This window comes from Ornithorhynchus anatinus, chromosome 4, assembly GCF_004115215.2.
Source record: "Ornithorhynchus anatinus isolate Pmale09 chromosome 4, mOrnAna1.pri.v4, whole genome shotgun sequence".
Classification (NCBI taxonomy): Eukaryota; Metazoa; Chordata; class Mammalia; order Monotremata; family Ornithorhynchidae; genus Ornithorhynchus; species Ornithorhynchus anatinus.
The window spans coordinates 12,079,217-12,104,740 of NC_041731.1; the positions used below are offsets into that span (position 1 = coordinate 12,079,217).

The 25,524-nt window shown below is 40.7% G+C and overlaps 1 protein-coding gene across 1 annotated transcript in view; it reads left to right on the forward strand.

The window, feature by feature from the left end:
- The first annotated feature begins 6,227 nt into the window (after positions 1-6,227).
- Positions 6,228-25,524, forward strand: part of CNTNAP2 (contactin associated protein 2) — a 1,271,576-nt gene continuing 1,252,279 nt past the window's right edge. The window contains exon 1 of the mRNA XM_029062825.2: positions 6,228-7,241. Coding sequence (XP_028918658.1) covers positions 7,145-7,241 — 97 coding nt within the window. The 5' untranslated portion in view covers positions 6,228-7,144. The remainder of the gene's footprint in view (positions 7,242-25,524) is intronic.

Here is a 25,524-nt window from a genome sequence, read left to right on the forward strand (position 1 = left end):
ACTTCCCAATGCCCAGTATAGCACACTGCATCGAAAGGGTGATCAATAAGCCCTACTACTACTATATGTTTCCCATGCTTGCATCTATTCATTCATATTTACGATTCACTTCACGTTTGGGTTGACTGGGGTTATTGCAGCCCATCCTCCCATTTTGTAGAAATATCCAAAGTAAGTAAATGGCCAGATACAGTCAATACCCCTGAAAACACTGATACCTGAAGTCCTCAAGATTGTAAGCTCATTGTGGGCAGGGAATGTGTCTGTTTATTGCTGTACTGTACTCTCCCAAGTGCTTAGTAATAATAATGTTGGTATTTGTTAAGCGCTTACTATGTGCAGAGCACTGTTCTAAGCCCTGGGAGATACAAGGTGGTCAGGTTGTCCCACATGGGGCTCACAGTCTTCATCCCCATTTTACAGCTGAGGTAACTGAGGCCCAGAGAAGTGAAGTGACTTGCCCACAGTCACACAGCTGACAAGTGGCAGAGCCGGAATTCGAACCCATGACCTCGGACTCCCAAGCCCGGACTCTTTCCACTGAGCCACGCTGGAGCTCTGCTCACAGTAACCACTCAATAAACATTTTGAATGAATAAAGCAGACCCGCTGAGGTTCTCTCTAGACTCTCTAGACTGTGGACTTGAAATATCTTGGAAGAGCCTTATCCAGGAAGCAAAAAACTATGCCCAAGTCTGGACAGCAAAGTGGTATAATACATACCAGCCACTATGTTCCTCCCCTTAACCAGCCCCCAAAATGGAACTGCATATTGTCAAAGGGTGAACAGTGTCATCCAATGAACAGCATCGGTGCAAATATCCCTACGCTAAGGGTGATGAGCTTCTCTATCCAGCCCTTGAAAAACTGCATAAACCCTTGGATGGAAGCCATCATGGATAGTGTGGTTTGAGGAGTGAAACTCCTCTATTTCCATCTGCCACTCTCCTCACTGCTTCCAAATGGCTCAGTGCTTGGTCCAAGCTCCAAGCAAGTAAAAAGCTGATTAGAGCACATGCTTCTAGGAGCAGCACAACTCAACCCAAAATGCCCCATTAGGATCTCAGGGGGTGGAAGGGAGGTTGGGGGAGGGGGGAATCCTTTCTTTGGTAAAAGCACAGATCTGGGTGTCAGGGGACCTGGGTTCTTATCCTGGCTCTACCACTTGCTTGCTATGTGACCTAGGGAAAGGTACTTTACTTCTCTGTCCCTCAATTTCCTCTTCGGTAAAAATGGGGATAAGATTCCTGTTCCACCTCCCCCTTAGACTGTGAGTCCCACGTGGGACCGGGATTTTGTCTAATCTGTTTATACTGCATCTCCTCTGGCACTTGGGGCAGTGCTTGGCACAAAGTAAGTGCTTAAAAATACAATTACTATTATTATTATCATCATTCTCATCATTACTATAATTATCACTATGATCATCCTGGCTGAGAATGCTTCAATATGTCTGAAACTGAACACTTCATCTTCTCATTTAATCTTCTCTTTGTCTTTCCTATTCTCCTATCATCATCTCCTATTCTGTCCTTCAAGATCACAATTTTTGGTCCTCGTGCTTCCCACTTCATTCAGCCTCTGCCTAATTCCTACACCATTACAGTTATTACCCTGCTACAAGCCCGATTCGCTTCGTAGCTGGATAGTTGGATTACTGCAACAGTTTTATCTTGTGGAAAGAATACAGGAGTGGGAGTCAGGAGGCCTGGATTCTAATCCTGCCTCCACCACTTGCCTCTTCTTTCAACTTTAATTTCCTCAACTGTATAATGGTGATTAAATTCCTGATCTCCCTCCCACTTAAACTGTGAGCCCTATGCAAGACAGTGACTGTGTCTGATGTAACTGTAATATATCAACCCTATCAGTCGATCAATGGTATTTATTGAACACTTACTGTGTGCAGATCATTGTACTAAGCACTTGGGAGAGTACGATACAACAGATGTGGTAAACACATTCACTGGACAGAATTTGCTGACAATCTAGAGGTGGGGACGGCCTCATGCTCAGCACAGTGCATGGTATACAGAAAGTGCTTAATAAATACCACAATTATTAACAACCTCTTGCTGGTAGCCTGTCTTCCCTTCTGTCTATCTTATATATTTAACTTTCTGTAATGCCAGTCTGATTACATCATTGGTTTTCTTATTAAACCAACAACTGTTTGTTCCCTTATTTTTTCTCACATAAAACAAAAGCTGCTAGGTTTTCCTGCAGCTGGTTTCTTCATACCTGGCTGCTCTCTTTGACAGTTACATGCCAGCTCATGCTCGCGGCTTCTCTGAAGCAAGTTTTCTAAGCATCTTTCACCCTCAACTTTCCCACTCCCCTTCCCATTTCTCCCAGCACCTCTGTCTGGAATATCTTCCCTTTTCTTTTGCCTAGTCTTTTACCAAATCCATCCTAAAGAATACTTCCAACTACTCATCACTCCACATTAACAGCTAATTAAGCTATACACCAATCAATCCATCAGTGGTATTTATTGAGTACTACCTATGCGGAGAGCATTGTACCAAGCACTTGGGAGAGTACAATACAATAGAGTTGGGAGACAAGATCCCTGCCCTAGTGGAGTTTACAGCCTATAGTTATCTGGAAAGGATCTCTGAAGGTAGATAATCGTGTTGAAGTGTCTGTGAAGGAAGATGGATGGAGATACATTTTTGTCCATTCCATCAGGAAGACATAAATTGGCATAATTTCAGGATCCCTTCTGTCTCACTTCCTACTCCTCTATTAGAATACGTGTGCTTGGGAACATATGTCCTATGGAAGAAAAAACTCTTCCAAAGAACAATTACCATTTCTGAGTAAATAATGTCATCCCACTTCTGAACCTGCTTCCCCAAATGCCTTGCCATTCTATTTTTGCACAATTTTTTTGATTTTCTCTTCTAGTCTTCAGATGAATTTTCACAGATATAGCAGTACTACATCTGTGCTCATTCTCTGGTGATGATAATAATATTAATATTTACTGAGCACTTACTATGAACCAAACATTATGTTAAGCACTCTCTGATCCAATTGCCCTGCATCTACTCCAGAGCTTAGTGCAGTACTTGGCACTTAGCACTTAAAAAGTATTACGATTATTATTACTACTACTGAGTCCCTCTCCTACTTTGGGCTCAAAGTCTAAGTGGGAGGAAGAGTGGAAAGAGCACAGGCTTTGGAGTCAGAGGTCATGGGTTTGAATCCCGGCTCTGCCACTTGTCAGCTGTGTGACTTTGGGCAAGTCACTTCACTTCTCTGTGCCTCAGTTACCTCATCTGTAAAATGGGGATTAAGACTGTGAGCCCCACGTGGGACAACCTGATTCCCTTGTGTCTACCCCAGCGCTTAGAACAGCGCTCTGCACATAGTATGTGCTTAACAAATACCAACATTATTATTATTATTATTTTATGGATGAGAAAATGGATGCACAGGGAGGTTAAGTGACTTATCCAAGGTCACACAGGAGGCAGGTGACTGAGCCATAACTAGAATCAGAATACCATGACTCTGTCCTGGGATCTTTCCACTGACTTCCAGGGGAATGAGCCAAACTTCCTTCCACCCTACAGCTACCCATTAGCTGATGAGTCAATATGCAGCTGGCTACCCGGTTGTCATTATGAGTTCTCTGGGAGCCTTCCAGCCTGCCATGGAGATAGGGGTTAGGGTATGTCACTCTAGAGAACTCCTACTGGGGTAGGGTGATTGGGCGGGGAGAGGGGCAGGTACCTCCTCGATCAATCAGTCAAATCCACTGAGTACTTACTGTGTGCAGAGCCCCCTCCCAACCCCCCGCAAGGAGTTTACAATCTTCCCCTGACCACTGAGAACTAAAATCAATTTTCTGGAGTGAGGAGTTCTCTTGGAGGAGATGCTCCAAAATGATCAGAACCTTCGAGGAGCACACCTTAGGTATCTCTACTCCCTCAGATGGGCAACAGTATTACCTAGTTATTTTTTGGGGGGGGAGGGGGAAGGTTACTGGCAGGTGGAGAAGCAGTGAGAGAACACACAGCTCTCTGACATGGGATGTAATGTTAAGGTGGGCACATATTACTGCCTCATATTTTCTACCAACCAATTCAGAGAAGATTTGGCAGGTGGGATAGGCACCCCCTGAGAAATGGTTAATTGACACTTCCCTGTTCCGGCTATGGGTTTCTAAACGTCCTCAGGACCAAATATTTTAGCTCTTGTTGCTATCTCTGCTTCCAGACTTTGAAATGCCTAAGATGATTTGTGGAATGATTTGTCATGTCTTGGAGGAAGTGGTCAAAGTGAATTATCTTAAAATCCCTGTAGATAGGGCATTTCAAAACCTGGAAGGTTTAATCTCTCTGGAGTCTTTGGTGTCACACAACTCTTTGGCCCTGCTAACTTAAATCTTTTACAAGATTCTTACAGCTAGAAGCTCCAGGGAGATGGTGGACTAAAACTATTCAAGTTTTTAAATGGTTGATAGATTTCCTCCAGTCCAAGGGCATAGTTTTTCCATTTCTTTCCCCTATATGGCAAACAAAGACCCAAGGGTCATCCTGATACAAATAAACTCCATCGCTAACCACTGCTGAAGAAAGGCAGTATAATGGCAGTTGGTAAGTAGAGATTTTTCCATATCTGGTCCAGTATACTCTCGAAGGAATAACAGGGATATCTTAGGAGTAGAAAAAGGGGCACATCAGGGACATCAAGAAGTCCTCTTTTTGTACAGATCCCATAAGGCAGCCATGAAGATTAGCACAAGCCCACACTCCCAGGATCTAATAACCCCTAGTGGACCTTAAAGAAATAGTCTATAGGTCTCTAGTGGCAGTGAAACCTATTAGGCAGCTCTGCTTCTCATTTGACTTCTTGTTTGATTAGAATGAGTTCAATTTTCTCTTGACTAGAGCATAGAGATGTAGGGAAATGTCCTCTCCAACACCTGCAGGGATTGTTCCTTTTACCTAGGCTTATGCCCAACAGGAATAGACTCGCTCTCCAGTTATCAGAGGATACCATGTTATCTAGCTGAAGAACTTCTCTATGGTTTTATAAAGAAGTGCGAGAAAGAGCAGCACTCTTCTGGTTGCTACGGGTACTCTTTATGTGCTGCTTCCTGGGGTATTGGATTAGGCAAATAATTATTTAAGGAGTTATTTGTTCATTAATCATGCAGGATGCATGTTTAAAGTTGAAATAAGATTTTACTTTCCTTTATAATTATTTATCAAATGTACTCTTTATTATAATTATTAATGGTATTATATTTATACTATACATACCATTGATTAATTGAATTATCCATTGCCAAGGACACAATCAAATCTGCAGTTTTTTATAGGTCATCTCAATAAATCCCCCAAACCTTGGCCCAACCAAAGACTGCCAAATGTCTCGTAAATATTACACTAATTAAATACTATTACTACTGAATTGAACCAAGTGAAAGTCTATCGGGTTATTCAAAAGTAAGTGTTTTAGTATTAGGCAAGTCCCCAGTAAAGATTTTATTTCTCTTACTGGTGAAGAATCATCGAGTACAAGACATTGATATCTGAGTCGGCCCCGCTCGTTTCTCTCTAGTCATTATGAGTTATTTAGATGACCTTAAAGTCACATTATACGTGTTCAGAAGAGATCTGAAAAGGAGAGTTCTATAAAAACAAACTGAAGCTGAATTAAGTGTGTGAGTGAAAGAGAAGGATGGGGGAAAAGCCTCTTCTTGTCCTCTCATCTCCCTTTCTCCCCGAGGTAGCTTGCCTCTAAGGCCTGTAAGTAGTTCCCTCGCTGGGCACTGTTGTTGTTCGCCTCTCGCTCTGTGCAGTTGGGTGATTGTGGCTTTCCTCTCCGAATCCGTCTTTGCCTGCCCTTGTGTGGACTCCCCTGCATCTCCGTGCATCTGGCGCGCTCCCGTGCATGTGGTTGTGTGGGTGAATTAATTGCACATCGAAAACATCTGCATTAGCGACTTCTGCAGTGCGAGCTCTTCCAGGGGCGAGGATGCTCCAGCGCATCCCCGGAGTTAGGACCGCTCGGATTCCCGATCGTGGATCCCAGGAGGCTGGATAGAAAGAGGGCCTGTACCATATCCTTTCTCGGGTGAGGAGAGGAAGGGAAAACCCAAGTCCTCTAAACCGAGGGGGGGTGGGTGTGATTTTTTTTTTCCTAAAGGAGGAAGGAGGCTCCTTGCAAGGTTACTGGGAGAACTTCAGTACCCTGGTTAGCTCATCCTCCCGGCCTTGGGAGCTCGGCCAGAGCCCCTTCCCCTAAAAAAAACCCTCTGCCCGGACCTTGCTTTTTAAAAGGAGACTAGTGGAAGGGAGAAGAGTCCTGCCAGCTGGAGGGGCTTGTGCAAGGAGAAGAAGGAGGAGCCAGAAAAAGAGAGACAGGAGGATTCCCCCAAGCCTCCTCCCTCCTTCCTTCCCCTGGCTGGTTGCAAGAGCTGGTGGTGGCAGTATTTCCTCCTCCTCCTCCTTCTCTTTTTCCTCCTCCCCCTCCTCCTCCTGCTGCTGGAAAATGCTGAATCCCGGGGAAGCAGAGAGCTGAGCTGGGTGCTGCTGCGCAAGTATCCTCCTGCGTGCGTGTGGGGCTGGGGGGGTGGAGATGTAAATATATGTGCATATATCGATCCGTCGGAGCCGGGAGGTGATTGGAAACCTCGCTCCTTGGCACTGCTCAGTGGTGAAGGAAGTGTTGAACTGCAGTGGTAGCAAGAGCATCAGCAGAGCCACCACCACCTTTCTCCCCCCTCTTTTTTTTTCCCCACCTCCCCGCATTCTCTTGCACCTTCTTTTCTGGTTACTTCCCCGGAGAAGGTTTTTTTTTTTTTCTGGTGGAAGAATACATAGATTCTTCCCACCCCTCTTCTGGGTGAATTTCTTTCCCTCGCTACTTTGTCGGTTTTATGGGAGAGGGAAGGAAAAGAGTCTGAGACTTTCCCTGCCTGCACAAGCCCTGAAGAACTAAAGGCAGAAGAGAAGTAGAAAGAGACCTTGTCTTTCTTTTTTTATTTTTTAAACCCGATCCAGTCCATCGCGGAGACGGCCCGAGAGAAGATCTACCGTCCGGAGAGGGGAGGGATAGAGCAGGAGAGGTTGGGAAGGCTATTCCACAACGGGATTTGGGAATAAAGCGAGCCGGAGGGGGAAGGATGGTTGGGATACCTGGAGCTGGCTGCGGGGCAGCGGTATTCCTCTGGATTTTCAGCAGCATCAACTGCAGAGCTCGGACTGCCTTTTCTGCATCCCGTAAGTAGCCTTGGGCTCCCCTGACTTGGAACTTGAGCTGATATATTTCCCTGGGGGTCTGACTTTCCGTCCCCGACTAAAAAATGATGATCCTCTCCCTCTCGTTTTCTCTCTTGGGGTGCCACTCTGGTCCCATAATTGCAGTCAGGGAGGAGGAGAAACTGCAGATCGGGCAATGAGGGAAATATTTTGGTGGGTTGTTATTTTTTGGAGGGGGAGATGGTCCTGGTTTGTTTTATTTTTTTTTGGGGGGGGGAAGGTTCTGGTGGAAAGTTTTGGGGGCCCGGACTAGTTCAGAGACTTGCAAGTTCTTCCAGTTTAGTGTGGCTGATCATCTTGGCTGGGAGGATTTGCTGGCTGGGAGATGGGTAAGGAAAGACCAGAGCCAAAAAGGAGTCAGCTGATGATTTCATTTTAGAAAGATTTTTTTTTTAAAAGGCAGGGCAACGAAGGTGTGAAGGGTGTGCCTTAAAAAGTTCAGCTGCCTGGAATTAAAACTCCGATTTCCCTGTCAAAATTGGGAAACACCGGGCACTAAAGGTGTAGCTGTTGGAGCTCTGTAAAGAGCTTAATGCTAACGAATTGCTGAATTGCAGCCCGGGAAAGATGCATAAGCTCCAACGGAGATCTTTAACATTGCAGTGCTCTGCAGTTTTCTGCAAAGGTTTGCAGGTAAATGCAACTTTTCATTGCTGTTCTTTCTGGCAGTCCGAACCCAGGCCCCCTCTATGCTATTTTATGGTAATCTTTAAAATGTTGAAAGAGTGAAGGGATTCAATCCCTCTTATGCAGCCTTTGCTAGAGTAGATTGGGAATCTAAAGAGGACAGGCACACTCCTCTCCCAGTGCTAGAAGAGTTAAACGCTCGAGGGTTTTTTTGTGTGTGTTTATGGACTGAATCTTCCAATGAAAACGCATGGCTGGAGAATGTAAGCACACCATATGTGTGTGTATGTGAATTTAAACAATTGATTTATGGTGGTTTGAGAGATGGCTGGTTAGTGGATACTTTCCTTTTTTGAACATTTGGCCATTTTATTGCCTGTTATATGTTGTTAGTATTCATAACTGGTAGTGATAGAACCTACAATTGTAGTCTTCTGCTAACTTACCTTTACTGATATCCTTTGGAAAAAAATCACAGGGACATCCGTGTGGCTATAAATTGATCACATTTTTTCTCTTTCTAATAGGAGGTAATGGCACCAAAAAGATTCTTTCAATGTTTCTTGACAGGCTGAAGTCATCTGTTTTAAGTCCCTACAGTTCTATGTTGAAACACTTTTAATAGCTTTCTGATATGTAGAGAAATGTGCTCTAGGCCCTTGTCAATGCAAAAGCACCTTTTTAATATCTTAGAATTGACATCACATGCCAAACATTTGAACGATAAGTTTGGGTTTATTATTGAAAAAGTTTTAGCAGAATACTCATGGAAAAGAGAATAATGTCCCCAAAATATTTATTGTGCAAATGCATGTAGGAAGTGATCAGAGGCATAAATAGTTCAAAATTTTAAACACTTTTGAATGCCAAATGTGATTAGAATCACATTCCTTTGTAGAAGAGCATTTATTCTCTGGGAAGGAAAAGGTTAAGGTAGCCAGTACTGAAATTAAGTTTGAAATTACATTTTTCCAGTGAATCCAACAAAAGGACCACTGGTAAGGCATGCAGATGTTGAACCAAGTTAAATATTTTAATTCTTTGTACATCCAAGTTAATAATGAATCAGGGAATCCAACCTGGTTTTTTTTTGTCTCCGAACTGAAGCCTCCATTTTCCCAATGTTCTCAGGCTTCTCCAGTAGGTGACAACTCATGCTGTGAGTTAAGGATCAAACCCAAGAATGATTGTTTTAGCTTGTTTCACATGTGTACATCTACATTCTTGCCTTCACAAACTTTTTAACACAGTTTCATTATTTAAAAAAACACTCATTTTAATTTCCAAATTGTAATTATTTAAATGATTTCATAGGAAACATGAAATGAATTCAAACTACACATGCTGACATACCAGCTGATGAGTCTGTAGCTTTCATTTACATTAGTTTGCATGAAGTATGTCCTGGTAGTTCCAACTTCTCCAAAATTAAGATTCTCAATTGACTGGATAAGAGGAAAAATAAATCAAGAGAAAAATGTACTGCAAGTCTCACCAAGGACAGGGCAGCTATTTTTTTGGGCTCCGTAGACGTGAATTACTGGCAAACGAGAAGAATGCACATAATTCTATTGGTGTCAAGTAACAGTATCAAAATTTTAAAACTGTACCTTTATCTTTCTAATAATTTTCCATTAAAAATTATAGTTTTTAAATGAGTTGAATGTGTTCTGAAGACTCCAGACATTCACAGCTGAGTAAGATACTCTTAACTACTAGATTCAAGAATAATGAACAGCTCAACCAGGAGAGGTCATCACAAGACAAAAAGTAACATGGAACATTCTAATTTATTATTTTTGATCTGTGCCCAGCTTAACAATTCCATGATAATGTAATGATTATCCAAAAGGTGATTTACACCCAAAAAATAACTTGGCAACAATAGTTTTAGTATAAAATGATAATTCAAAGACATTATTGAATCCCATAGTATCTTTAAAAATAGTGAGCTATATTGAATTTATCCTGGTACTGACAATCATATTCTCACCACTTGAATATGCATCCACATAATGTATGAATAATGCTTGTATCATTTTCCCAATCATGAACATAATTTTAGTGAACTCAGCTTTTGATTTTGTTGTACGAGGTATACATTTTGTCGGTATAGAGAAAATAACTATGAGGTAGAGTTGGATCAAAAATTCTCACTTTTAAAAACCAGTAAATTTATCTTGAAGTTGGTCAACAAAATTTGAATTTGCAAGATGACTTGATGAACTTCTCAGGAACAGTTGTTGGAGATATTTTTCCTAATTCCATGACTTCAGATGACCCATTTCTTGTTATGGGCTGGTCTATACCTACTCTAGTCTTTGCACACATCATATTCAAATGAATCTTCAAACATGCCAAGTTTAATATCACAGTGGCCTGAACAGTAGTCATGCTTGTTATTTTTGGAAGATTATACACAGCTGAATGTTGTCTTATGTGTGAATTCACTGTCTGGTAATGGAATCTGGATGGATAGCATGGGGAAAATGTTGTCTACGCATAAACCTATCCACAAGAAATGGCACTCTACAGAATAAACAAGTTGACCTATCAGTCAGTGGTATCTGTTGAGCCCTTAGTTTGTGCAGAACACTGTACTAAATGCCTGAGAGAGTACATGCAGTAGACCTATCACGTTTTTGTACAAAAATACTCTCCCTTATTTTAGAATTTTTGTACTAAAGATTAATTTCCAGCATATAGCTTTTATGACCCAATGGTGAACAAGTATTTATTATTTAAATTTCATGCTTTTTGTCTTCCCTTTTAGTCATTGTTCATCTTTGTGAGTCTCAACAATGGTTTGAGCATCTCAGGTACTCACCACATTCAAATACTCTGATTATAAATACCATAGCACTTTCCAGTTGAGTTTTTACCATGATAAACATTAATATTCAATTTTGGCATTAATGTTCCATTTTAAAATTAAAGAATGAACAATATTACATCTGGACAGGTACATTCCACAGAAGCAAAATATACCTGAAATCTCAGAAGAGGTACCTCTTCTTACATTGTTATCACTAGTGGAATTGTTCTTATTTTCAAAACAGCAGGGCATAGTGGATGGAGCACAGGCCTGATAGGTCATGGGTTCTCATCCCTGCTCTTCCACTTGTCTTCTGTGTGACCTTGTGCAAGTCAGTTCACTTCTCTGTGTCTTAGTTACCTCATCTGTTAAATGGGGATTAAGATTGTGAACCCCATGTGGGACAGGGACTTTGTCCAACTCAATTTGCTTGTATCCACCCCAGGACTTAGTACAGTGGCAAATAATAAGCACTTAGCAAATACCACAGTAATTACAATGGGCTTCTATATCTTTGGTGATCCCAGACCACACACTTGCCTCTTCGAATGCCAACCTTCTCAGTGACCCTCGATCTCATCTATGTCACCGCTGCCCCATTGCCCACGTCCTGCCTCTGGCCTGGAATGGCCTCCCTCCTCAGATCTGACAGACAGTTACTCTCCCTGCCTTCAGAGAAGGCACATCTCCAAGAGGCCTTCTCTGACGTAGGCCCTTTTCCTCTTCTCCCACTCCCTCTTGCTTCATCCTAACTTGTTCTCTTTTTGTTCTCCCCCTCCCCCCCACCACATTCCTGGCAGCCCCAGAGCACTTATGTGCATATCTTTATATTCATGTCTGTATCCTCCTCTGCTAGACTGTAAACTCACTGTGGGCAGGGAATCTATCTGTTACATTGTACTCTCCTAAGAGTTTAGTACAGTGCTCTGCACACAGTAAGTGCTCAATAAATATTAATGAATAAATGAACTTTCTGCTATTACTGTCCTGTGGTAAGAGTGCAGTATGACATGACTTGTAGCCTCACTCAGTATTTGGCCTGATGAATGAGTTAATGACCTGTACTAGATTTTATGATGATGATGGTATTTGTTAAGCGCTTACTATGTGCAAAGCACTGTTCTAAGCACAAGGGGAGGGGGCAGTCACCTGATACAAGATGATCAGGTTGTCCCATGTGGGGCTCACAGTTTTAATCCCCATTTTACAGATGAGGTAACTGAGGCACAGAGAAGTTAAGTGACTTGCCCAAAGTCACACAGCTGACAATTGGCAGAGCTGGGATTAGAATTTATGATCTCCGACTCCCAAGCCCATGCTCTTTCCACTGAGCCATGCTGCTTTTATTTGAATTGCCGTTAAAAAAAGCAATGAACATAGGATGGTGGTGTTTATAACCTATACCTTGAAAGTTCATATGTGACTGGAAATAAGCTGAGTAAGGTACTGATTTTTTTTTAAACATTATGGTTAGTTGCTGTTCATGTCCCTAGAGAAATGATTATTTCAAGAATAAATATTGGTAAAATTATTTCAAGAATAAATATTGGTAAAATAACATTTTTTTCATTTTGGAATTGCTAACTTGGAAAAGCAATTGGATTGTGTATGTCATGGTCAGTAGATAAAGGGAGGGGGAAAATCAACTTTCTAGCAATGTTTAGTTTTCCAAATGTGAAAGTAAAGAGGAAATTATTGATAGGGAGTCCATTTGTTCCCTAGCAAAGCCATATTCATTTTATTTTATGAATGGCACACTCAAAAAAAAATAATTGAATCAATACCAGAACACGGGACTCTTCCTCTCTCAGAACATGAACAATCTGGAAGTCTTCTTTGGCTAGCAGTGGCAAATGACTGCTGCTGCTGTCTACAGTGAATGCTTATTTGAAGCTGATTGGTGATGTTTTAGTACTAGGTCTTGGCACTTTAGTTGAGATAACTTATCAAACCTTTTGACCTACCATTGTGCCTCTTAATCTTTGTATTAATTAAATTTTTTAAGGCCTAGTTTACCCAAGGCAAAAGTCTTCCAACTGTGCTGGATTATCCTTTATCACAAAACCCTTTCCTCTTGTACCTTGTTTGTCCAAATTAGTGAGTTAAAGCTGGGTCTGGTTACTGCTAAGGAAATGAGAGTCTTTAGTCTGGAGGCATCCCCTCAATATTGTAGAATGTGGGTTTGAAGCAAATATCTTGATAAAATATTATTTAAAGATCTTATGTGAATTGAAATCTTTCACTGCTGCATACCACTTAATTCCTTGCTATGGGGAAGATATGGCCTAATTTAACTCTTACTTGGATTGCGTTTTCCTGTTGATGAGTTTCATAAACTTTTGTAGCCCAGCTGCTTTTATTTGGCCCAATAAACCCTCTATAGGGGAGCAGGCTAGGCGAGGGTGAGAAGGAGTTCTGATCTGAATGATCTGGATTGGCATGCTTGTGCTGAATCAATTTCCTGAAGAAAGCTCAAATTCCCACTTCACATTGCCTGTTTGAACACAGCCCTCTAGAGTGAATTCTATTTTTACTTTTTAGCCTAATCTTCTTCTAGATTACCTCCTGAACAGACATTGAATATAAGCTGACAATCAGTGATTGCACAATAAATACCAAGATGCGATACCTTCCAGGCAGCATTGGCACATAGGTAATAATAATGTTAATGTTGGTATTTGTTAAGCGCTTACTATGTGCCGAGCACTGTTCTAAGCGCTGGGGTAGACACAGGGGAATCAGGTTGTCCCACGTGGGGCTCACAGTCTTAATCCTCATTTTACAGATGAGGGAACTGAGGCACAGAGAAGTGAAGTGACTTGCCCACAGTCACACAGCTGCCAAGGGGCAGAGCCGGGGTTCGAACCCATGACCTCTGACTCCAAAGCCCGTGCTCTTTCCAGTGAGTCACGCTGCTTCTCAAGGAGAAAGTAGGGTTAGTTTCAGCACTCTGCCTTGCAAAAAGCACTCAACTTGTTGCCTGCAATCTATATTCTTTCATTACACTAGCTGCAACCTAAATGAAAGGAATTTGAATCTCCTGATCCTGAAAAATCTGCCTTCTGCACTTTGAGGTCATGGCAAGTTCCGGTCCGCACATCTTATCTTCCAAATGACTGCAACGTTTTGAAGATTAATTCATACATAAAGGATGAACTAAATATTCTTACTGATTATTAGGTGATATTTTGGTAGAAAACAAATGGCAGGTTGACTGAGAACAGATTTTTAATAGTGTTACAGACTTTCAAATTTGCCCATCATAGGAAATCCTGAAATACATATGTCTAGTTGACTGTGAATTTACTTTGTGAAAATGCCTTTTTTAAAAGAGTAAAACATTTCTAGAAAACCACCTGAGCATCATAACCAATATTTAATTACAATTTCACTTGGTTTCAGATTTCCTTCTACACACTCCTAAATATCAGGAGGCTTCCAGGGACCTTTAGCCATGACGAGGGCAAAAAGATGCACAGTTGGTAATGTTGCTTTCAGACATTTATCACTGGTGCTTGATTTTTGCCAAAGTGTTGGTGCAAAAAGTGACACTGTAGGTTCCACAGTCATTTGTTGAGCTCCTCTTGATTTTGATAGCCCTAGAAGCACTTTGGGTACAGCTTAAATTTGTTACTAGACTGTGGACTCTTTGTTCAAACAGTTTCCCCCATCAAAAACTCAGGCATCATGAAAGCATATGGTGCTTAATTGTGACATCTATGTCATTGCAACTTTCCTGATTTATGTGGTAACTCAGAATAGCAATGTATCTTTTCATGCTCTTTAAGTAGGACGGTGGGTAATGCAATGTGGTATTTTTAGAATTCTTACTCCAGTGTTAATCATGGTAAAGTCATCATTTCCATATCCTTTAAAAACTTGATTTTATCAGAATTGATTACCAGAAATGTAACAGAATTTACTAAATTTGTTTCCTGAGAACAGTAAATGTTGATATTTCCCGTCTAAGGTCTATGGATATATATTAATATTTCATACAAAGAGAAAACCCTGGCTTCTGTGAATTGGGTCTTTAAAGGACTTTTGATATTCCTGAATTTTGGAACCCTCTCTTTGTAAAACATTCAAGGCACTATAGGAATTGTGCAAGTTGTAGAAAATAAAATATCTGGCCGTTTAAAACACTTCACAAAACTCAAGGTTGTTCAATAAACTTCATCGAAAAAATTCCAACTGCCATTCAGTAAAAAAAAAATAAATAAAAAATAAAGCTTTGGACTACAACGTCTCATTGAAGGAGAATAAGACAGTCATTACAAAATGAAATATGTAATTCTAATTGTATTTAATTGAATTAGCTGAGCAGTTCAGGTGAATTATAATCAGTGATCATCCATCTACTATCTTTTGTATCATCTCTATTTCCTTATTTGTCTGGGCAGTTTTCTTCAAAGTATATAGGCTGAAGAGCTCCAGGACTGTGAACCTGTTGTTGGGCCGGGATTGTCTCTATCTGTTGCCAAATTGTACATTCCAAGTGCTTAGTACAGTGCTCTGCACATAGTAAGTGCTCAATAAATACGATTGAACTTAAAAAGATTTGTTCTTTCATTGTTACAACATAGTCTCCTTTTAATATGTATTTACTTCCGTGCTTTCATAAGGCAAGAACATTTCCGGTGTAAAATTTCTCTCAGGCCCTTTCCGTCTAGGCCAAATATCACATTTGATAAAAATCCAGTATGTGTTTGAACAACCCCATTATGAGCCTTTTCCCGGAGTCTACCTAAGGAACTGGGTCTCTGGCTGACTGCTTGGACCTGTGTCCTTGCTGTGACATTGCTTCTGTTTATGAACATCTTACTATACTAGAGAAGAGGGGAATGGTCTTGGGAGAAGGAAGTAGAAACTCGAGGATGGAAATAGAGTATTAATCCCATCAATACAAGTAATATAAGGAAAGTCAACATTTTATTATGTCAACATCCCTTTAATTGTTTTACTTAGGGGCTGGCTTCAAGGATTTTATAATTTTGTTCTTGGAATTTTTTAATGGTATTTGTTAAATGCTTACTATGAGTCAGGCCCTGTATTAAGAGCTAGGGTAGATACAAGATAATCAGGTTGGACAAGATCCATGTCCCACATGAGGCTCACAGTCTTACTACCCATTTCACAGATGAGATAAGTGAGGCACAGAGAAGTGAATTGCCCAGGGTCACACAGCGAACAAATGGTGGAGCCAGAATTATAACCCAGGACCTTCTGATTTCTAGGCCTGTGCTCTACCCATGCTGCTTCTCTATCTTGTGCTAACACCATGGGGCCTGGGAATGAAGTGCCCTTTGGAAGCATAATGCAACCAAATATATTCTGAATACGGAAAGGAGAAAAAGCATGCCACTCAGGCACCGCTGGCCAATCAAGAGGCTCAAAGGAGTATAGCTACCCCAAATTCATAAAAGCAAAATTGGATCAGTACATTTTACCCCACTGGGAAATCTCTGTGGCTGCTTATATTATTATTATTATTATTGACTTTGCCTCAGGTGGATACAGCATGTAGCCACCGAACAAGAAATATTGAAATGAGATTAAAGTTCTTTTTTTCCCTGTCTCCCTCCCTTATTTAGTAGTTTATGAGCTTGGATCCATCTTTTGACCATTTGGTATTCACTCCACCCTCTGCCCCACAGCACTTATGTTCATATCAGTTGTTTGTAGCAATGTCTCCCCCTCTAAGCTGTAAACTCCTTGAAGGCAGGGGACATGTTTACCAACTCTTTATTGTATTCTCCTAAGTACTCAGTACAGTCCTCTGCACGAAGAAGTGCTTCATAAATACTGTTGATTGAGAGTCATGGGAAGGTCTACACTCAAGGTGCCTACAAGGTGCTCACATTGATATCCTGCTGCAGATATAACACATTTAAGTACATTTTTCTTTTAGTAGAAGGTAACCCCATTTTAAAGGCAATTTGTTTAGCAGTAGTCTGACACTGAGAAAGTAGAAGGATGTTAATCACCATCTGTATGAAGCATGTGAATATCAATTTTTAGCACCTTAATTTGCAAATGGAAATGGTAGGGAAACTTTAGTCCTGTATTGTCAAAGGCTATTATGACTTAAAAAAGAAATCCCTTAATATAGGCATGTATCAGGAGTTTTCATCTTTGAAACTGAGGCCTCCTATATCAAGTTCTAGCCTCTAATCCAATGACAGTTTTATTGAAAGACACCCGTGGACCTAGTGAATGCTTTAACATCTTAATTGTTTTTCTGTGACCTTATTATGTATTGTTGGATCACTTTATTTCTCAACAGGTGGAGAAATCCTGACATTATGGATCAGGTCATGGGTAATGTAACAAGGTCCAAATGGATATTTAAAGTGGATTCTTAACAATCTGTTGAGCCCTCCTGTGTGCAGAGCACTAGACTAAACACTTGGGAGAGTACTACGTTGTAGACGGGATCCCTGCTTTCACGGAGCTTCCAAACTAGAAAAATCCCCACTAGAGTTGTGGCACCCTGCCCTTCATGATTCAGTGTTGGTGATCATGTCAGGTGAAGGAAAATCAATGGATTTTTGTGTTTTTCTTCTAAAAGTTTTAATTATGATGTTCATTAAATGATGCACTCCTAAACATTGAGGGCTGGAGTAGATAGATTCAAGATGATCAGATCAGACACAGTGCCTATTCTACTTGGGGTTAACAATCTAGGAGGCGGGGAGAACAGGGATTTAAAACTTATTTCACAGATTTGGAAAGAGATGTAGAATGAGGTTAAATTGACGTGCCCAAGGTCACGCAATAGGCCAATGGCAAAGATGAGACTAGATTCTGGGTCTTCTGAAGCCCAGAGCAACTATAATACCTTGATTTTTGAATAGTGCTTTCATTCCTATAGCAGACTCACATTAACCTTCTTATCCTTTTCCTCACAACAACTCTTTAAGGAAGGTAGAAGAACAGGTGTTATCCCCATTTTTTAGAGTAATAACAATAATAATGATATCCAAGTGCTTACTCTATGCCAAACACTGTTCTAAGCACTGGGGGGAGATACAAGGTTATCAGCTTGTCCCATGTGGAGCTCAGTCTTAATCTCCATTTTATGGATGAGGTAACTGAGGCACAGAGAAGTTAAGTGACTTGCCCGAGGTCACAGCAGATAAGTGGTGGAATCTGAGAAGATGAACCTTAGGTTAAGTGACTTGCTGAAGGTCAAACAGTAGGCCAATGGCCGAGTTTAGACTTGAACTCAGGTCTTCTGGTCTTTCCGCTGTGCCTCTCTTCCTCACTAAGCCATGCTGTCACTAGAGATACAAGATCTATTTGTTTTCCACTTCCAACACCCCCTGCCGCTTCCTCCCCAAATTTAAAGTACCTTTTCAGGAATTTCCCCTCAAGGGAGAAGCACTCACAAACACGATCTCCCCCAGCTCCCCCCAAAATTTTAAAATATGGAAAAAAATCCCCAAACACCCAAAGCTATGCTCTCCTCTTCCCTGTTTTCTTTCTCTCGTCTCATCGCCACCTGTAGTCTCTTGCCCAGATTATGATGGATTGCAGAAACCCAGGTAACAATCTGTCTTAATTCCTTTCCAAATATATACTCAGAATTCTCTGTAGTGAACTGATTTTAAAGCTCTTTTTATTCTCTTAATCAAATAGCTCTCATTTCTTGTCACCTTAAAACAGTAAAACATATAGGTATACGCAAAACTTTACTTGAAAACGTAAAAAGTAGGCAGTAAACCAAAGACTCATTCCCTTTGTTTATTCTGTTGTTTTCCTTAAGGAAGCAGAGACTCTAAACCAAAATAATTAAAGGATTGGCAAATAAGCTTTAGGAGGAAGAGGAAAGGAACCTGAGTTATTTACTCTGGAGAAGAGGACCCGGAGGGATGTCTTAACAACAAGCTTTAATCATATTTAATAAAAAGTGGGGAGCAATTGTTTGTTTCTCCTGAGGCAGGACAAGAGAGAATGGTATTAAAGGAGGAAAGATCTTTTACATGAAAAATGTTAGGGGAAATTGACTAAGAGGAAGAATTGGGAGACATTGGAAAGTGGCAATGAAAGGTTATGTATTTTTTAAGATTAGGATTGACCAAAGCCTCCAAGGAACATGATTGGAGGGGTTGCTGGTCATCCTAGTGGTGAAATCAAAGACAGAGAAACTGGCCTTAGGTTAAATCAATTAGATTGGATGTCCTGCCAACCCTTCAGACTTCATATGTCTGAAACAGAACTTCTTATATTCCCACACCAATCCTGTCTTCCCCTTGACTTTCTCCTTACAATAGACAGCTCTACCACCATCCCTGACTTTCAAGCCTGTAACCTTGGCGTTATTCTCATCTCACCACTCCCATTCAACCCACATATTCAATGTCACCAAATCCTGTCGGTTCTATCGTCACATTGCTAAAATCCATTCCTTTCCATCTAAATTGCTACCACTTTAGTACAAGCACTTATACCATCCTGCCTTGATTGCTACATCAGCCTCCTTGTCTTCTCTCTCTCTCCCTCTCTCTTTTTGCACTTAAATGCATACTTCACTCTGCTGCACAGATCATTTTTCTACAGAATTGTTCAGGGGATGTTTCCCCATTCTTCAATAACCTCCAGTGGTCTTGCAATGTGTCCAACCTAAACCAGTTGAATTGGACAAGACCACTTGGGAATTTCTTCAATATCATCTTTATTAAAAACCAAAGTGGTATTAAGCACTTACTTTGTATCAGGCACTGTACTAAGTGCTTGGGTAGATAAAAGCTGATCAGGCTGGACACAGTCCATGTCCCACATGGAACTCACGGTTTTAATGTACATTTTACAGATTAAGTAACTGAGGCCCAGAGAAGTTAACTGACTTGTCAAGGTCACACAGTAGACAAGTGGCAGAGCTGGGATTAGAACCCAGATCCTTCTGACCCCCAGGCCCATGTTGCAGCCACTAGGCCATGCTGCTTCTTGTCATCACTAGTAGTCTAAATTAAAAATAAACAAAAAACAGTGGAAACTTGTTGCACTGTTTTTATGCTTATTGAAGAGCAGTGTAAAGTGCAAGCTTACTTGCCCAGAAAGAGTAAGAAAATTCAGACTGTTACATTTCAAGTACTCAAAAATAGGAGGAATTAGCATGATTTCTGGGTTCTTGTGCTTCTGTCTGATTTCAATTTATGGGTGTTTTCTCCATTTCTCAATCCCCACTGTCCTCTTGTCCATCATCCCTGTCACCATCTTGCTCCCTGTCTGCCATGCTCTTGAGTCCTTGGGGGCCTTTGAACCTTGCCAGTGTCACTTGAACCCTTGCCAACTCTACATATCAGCGCTTAATCAATACTATCATTATTTTTATTACTGATCACCCTTTTCAATCCAGCTTCTCCAAACTCTTTCCCCACAGTGCAATAAATGGTAGCTTCAGCATGCTCATTATTTCAGGTTATGAAGAGCATGAAACTACAATCTCTCCACCTGCCTCAGGTGGCATTATTTGTAGGTGGATGCATTTTAGGAAACATTAACAAAATATATTCATATAAATATCCTGAAATATTAATATGCCAGAGTCTTATTAGAAAGATCGATGAGGTCCTTAAAATGGAAAAAAATACACGAGTAGTCCCTATGAAAATATTCTTTGAAACACTGTATTTCAAGTTAAGATTCATAAAACAAAGGAAAGTCCAATAAAAAGACCAAGTGATTTTTGCCCTGAAGTAGGGACAAATTAAAAGCTTATCTTTTAATGTAAATATCAACATTTTTCAATTTATTATAATAATAATAGTGTTGGTATTTGTTAAGCGCTTACTATGTGCAGAACACTGTTCTAAGCGCTGGGGTAGATACAGGGTAATCAGTTTGTCCCACGTGAGGTTCACAGTTAATCCCTATTTTACAGATGAGGTAACTGAGGCACAGAGAAGTTAAGTGACTTGCCCACAGTCATACAGCTGACAAGTGGGAGAGCTGGTATTCGAACCCATGACCTATGACTCCCAAGCCTGGGCTCTTTCCACTGAGCCACACTGCTTCTCTTAAAGCATCACAGTTATGTTTTTAGGAGATAACACCAAATCCCCCCAGTGGACATCTCTGTTTCTGGAGAAGGGGAGAGCTCGTGCTGACTATACAGGGCCACTTTTGATTTCCTGAATTACTCTTTGTTCCAACTTCACATTTAGCCATTCAATCAGTGGCATTCTGTGAGTACTTACTGTATGCAGAGAGCTCTGTACTTGGGAGGGTACAGCGTAACAGATCTGTAGACATGTTCCCTGCCCACAAGGAGCTCAGACACTAGAAGTTTACAGACCTCTTTGGTAATATTAGAATTTCCTTTATATATGCTACTGTTATTCTCTATCAAGCATTCACCCCTATGAGTATGAAGAAACAGTGATGATGAGCAAAAAGCAAGAACACATGCCAAGTTTGTGAATATTTTTCTTGCACAAGACCATTTGAGAGTAAAAAAAATGGTCAGAAAATTAGGGTATTACACTGGCCTGGTGAATGGAAGACAGTCTAGACAATGTCAGTCTTCCCTGACAGTGGACCTACTCTCTGAGCATGGAGCTCTCTCTTTTCACAGCCAAATCAAAATTGTTTTGGCTTTCCAGAAAGACTTTGCCACAGCACCATCTTTTTGAAGTTTTCCTATCCGATATTATTTTACAGTATAGGTTTTAAGTCCCCAACCAGGCCCCATAAAAAGCAAGTTTGCCAGAAATAAAAATGTCTGATGAATGGTGAAACATCCTTGTAACATTTTCAAGACAACTCAAGTTTTTGACATATGGGAAAAGGTTATAGGACTTATGGGACTTAAATAAATGAAAGCTTTATGGTGGAGGGGAAAGGTTAGATTGAGAAGTGTTTTAATGAGCCTGGCTGTCTTTTCAACTCTCAAGGCCATTGAAACCTCTTGACTGATCTGATGCCACAAGATACCATATTGTCTCACTTTCTGATAGGTGGTAGTTTAACATTTTCCAGCAGAATAAATACAACTGAGAGAAAGCTGACCCTTTTTCTTCCATAGGGGTGGCCTGTCACTGATATCTTGGAAATGTAATTCTAGCCACAATTAACCAAGATTAAAAAAGGCAATTCATGTTGAATTTCAGAGTAAACCAGGATCGATTTTTTTTTTCTTGTTCCTGATTCCTTCTACAGTATCATTTATTTCTACAATTTTAGGTAACATGGTGGAACAATTCATTGATATTTAGTCGATTGGCTTTCTAGAAAGATTTGGGAAACCAATGAATTTATAATTAACATAAAATTGCCCAGTTTAAAGCATTCATTGTACTTCCTCCTTCCTTCTCTATGGCTTTCCTATCTTCCTGATTTTTCTTTCTCCCTCTTTTTCTCCTCTCCCCTAGATCTTTCAAAATATTTATTAGCTTAGATGAATCTCTTATCTCCATTTTCATAGTATTTACTAGCTGCTTACTCTGTTCCAAAGTATTGTGTTGAGGACTGGAACATATTCAAGATGATCAGATTGGACACGGTCCCAATCTCACAAAGGTTCACAATCTAAAAGGTAAAGAGAGCAGATGTCCTATCCCCATTTTCAAGATGAGGAAGCTGAGGCCGACAGAAGGTAGGTAACTTTCTCTAAGTTAAATAGCAGCAAAGTGGTATTGCTGGAATTAGTTCGTCTGATTGAATAGGCTACTTGGCATCCCATTGTCTTTCGTTGGTATCTGTTGGTCAGTCTTTCTGCTCCTATATTTTTCACCTGCTACTCTCTCTTCTGTTCTGCTCCCCCTACATCTGTTTTCCTCATTTCCTCTTCTGATTGTCCCTTCCTTCTCTGCATAATATTCCTTTTTCTCCTTCTTGCTCAGGGGCCCTGTCCTCTTCTGCTCCAATCTGTCAATGGTGTATATTGTGCGCTTTCTGTATGCAGAGCACCATTCTAAGTGCTTGGGAAAGTACAATATGATGCAGTTGGTAGGCACAATCCCTGCCCACAAGAATTTACGGTTGAGAGGGGGAGACAGGTATTAAATTACAGAGAGGGTAAATGGCAGGGTATAAGAACATTAACCTAAGTGCTATGGGGCTGAGGGTGGGGTGATTATCAAGCGTTCACAGGATATAGAGCTGAGGGTGGGGTGATTATCAAGCGTTCACAGGATATAGACCCAAGTGAATAGGTGACCCAGAAGAAAGGACAAATAGGGGAAATAGTTCTTGTCATGAGTCCTTTCTTGCAGTCCTTTGGCCTATCCCCTTTTTTTTTGGTTTTATTTTTACTTTTATAGCTGTTTTCCTCCCCTCTTCTCTGCAGTAAGTACCCTTTCCCCCCCACTCACCATCCAATGGTAGGTGGTCAAATGCTGCTGTTGCCACGACTGATTCCTTCTCACTTCCCCTCTGCCCCTCACCCCCGAATCTGTCATCTGTGGTTCCCCAGGCTGCTCTCTTCCTGGACCATTTTTCTCCCTAGCACCTACGCAGACTGCTCCTTTCTGAGACCAATGGCAGCTGCACATCCTAGGGATCCTCTGAGCTTTCCTCAGCACTTCCTGAGACACTAATGTTAATAATAATTGGGGTATTTAGTAAGCACTGTACAAATTGTCAGATTCAGTCCCCCTGATGCATCTGGGCTCAAGACTAAGGTTGGAGAGGAAGGAAGGGGGAAAAATAAGAATATTTTATCTTCATTTTGAAGATGAGGCAACTGAGAAATAGAGAAGTCAAGTGACCTTGTCTGTGGTTATGCAGCAGGAAAGTGTCAGAGCTCAGATTACCACCCAGGTCTTTTGATTTCCCAGGTCTGTGCTCTTTTCACTAGACAGTGCTTTCTCTTCCTGAGCCTCTTGAGGTTAAACTAACCTCTGAGTTCTTTCTCTCATGAATTACTTTGTGATTCCCCTCCCCGGAGGCATCTTGGTTGCCTGTAACTTAGTTGTGGGCAAGGAACATGTCTGCCAACTCTTTTGTATTGTATTCTCCCAAGTACTTACTCCAGTGCTCTGCCCATAAGTGCTCAATAAATACAATTGATGATGGTGGCTGACCAATTGTGGTGGCTTTTATTTGGGGTTTTTTCCCCCCACCAGAATCCAGTGGAGCTACTCCTCTCATTGAGAATCCCCTGAGCTGCTGGTCTTAATAAGCAGTAAACCCGTATATGTGAGAAATCACTTTTGTCCCCAACATCAAAGTTCTTTGGAAATCACATCTTCCTCCAGAAGAATCTTCTTTGATTATTTGTCCATCACTTCAATACTTCCATGCCACCTAAACATTCCAGCTCTCACCCTACCCTTTTCCATATTTGTACATATCTTTATACTGTTTTTCCATATATCTGCAATGTAGTGTTTGTCTCCCCAGCTTGATGTAAACTCCTGGAAGGCAGGGACCATGCCTACTAATTCTTTTTGTACTCTCCCAAATGCTTAGTACAGTGCTCTGCACACAGTAAGCACGTGATAAATACCACTGATCAGAGTATTATGAAATACCCTTCCTTTTGAACATATTTTAGTGTATTTGCACAGTCTTTTCTCTCCAAGTCATGGACAGTACTGATGAGAAAGTTCAAATGGTGAAACTAGTCATTCTTATTCTTGCAGAGTTAATTTTCTGCTGAATTCTCTTTAGGACTTAATCCTCTCTAGTTTTACCAAGTGTGTGTACCTTCTCCAGTGATTGAGTTGTTTATTATCCATGGCCAGTCACAAGCAAATTTATGAACAATGCTAACGGGGAGATGAAAATCTAGTGCTGCAAAAAAAGACTATTGAACTGTCATCTGAGCTTGCATGCAACCTTATCATAATTATGAGAATAATTGCAACAACTGTTTGAAGCCTAAGTGTAGGAGGAAAAAGAAATCTATTGGCTAAATGCTTTCTGCTAAGGAAAGAAATGGAGACAATCACAGTATTGAGAATTTCTCAAACACTTTGCCAGCAGAATTTAGCAACATGTTTTCCATTTTTACCATAGTTGATGTTTGATAAATACTGCTTTCAGAGAAGAAAAATGTTATTTACCCAAATAATATGACTTGCAGTTTTTAAATCAATCTGCTTCAATGTCTTGGATTAAGAACAACTTGAGAATATCACACAATGTATTTTAGCAAGCTTTTGGTAAACTTCAGAAATTCGAGGTAAGAGATTTCCAGAAGTGGTTGCCCTTTTCTTTTCAGCTGAAATTATTACAGACCGCATTCGTTGAAATTAAAAAATCTTGCACACTGTTCTAACTTTTGTACTCATTAGAGTTCAGAGTTTATTTTAGAGCGAATTTAGTCTCTTCATTTCCAGAGTCCATGATAGATTTGAGATGAACTAGAGCATGGGCTTGGGAGTCAAACCTGGGTTTCTAATCCTGTCTCCACCACATGTGTGCTCTGTGACTTTGGACAAGTCACTTAACTTCTCTGTGCCTCAGTTTCCTCATCTGTAAATGGGGATTAAGAGTGTGAGCCTCATGTGGGACAGAGACTGTTTCCTGCCTGATTATCCAGTGCTTAGAACAGTGCCTCTGGTGCTTAAAACAGTGCCAGGCACATAGTAAGAGCTTAACAAATATCATAAAAGAAAGAAGAAGAAAATTTGTATCTACACCAGCGTTTAGAAAAGTGCTTGGCACATAGGAGCTTAACAAGTACCATAATAATCATTATTAAAGACATATAAAGTCACTTAGGACTATTTGAACACTGTTTATAAATGAAGTTCTGAGAAGTAAAGAGCGAACAAAATCATTTAAGCTCTTAGCAAGTGGATCCAAGGAGACAGTTTCTATATTGATGAGACAGCTCTCTTGTTTTTTTTT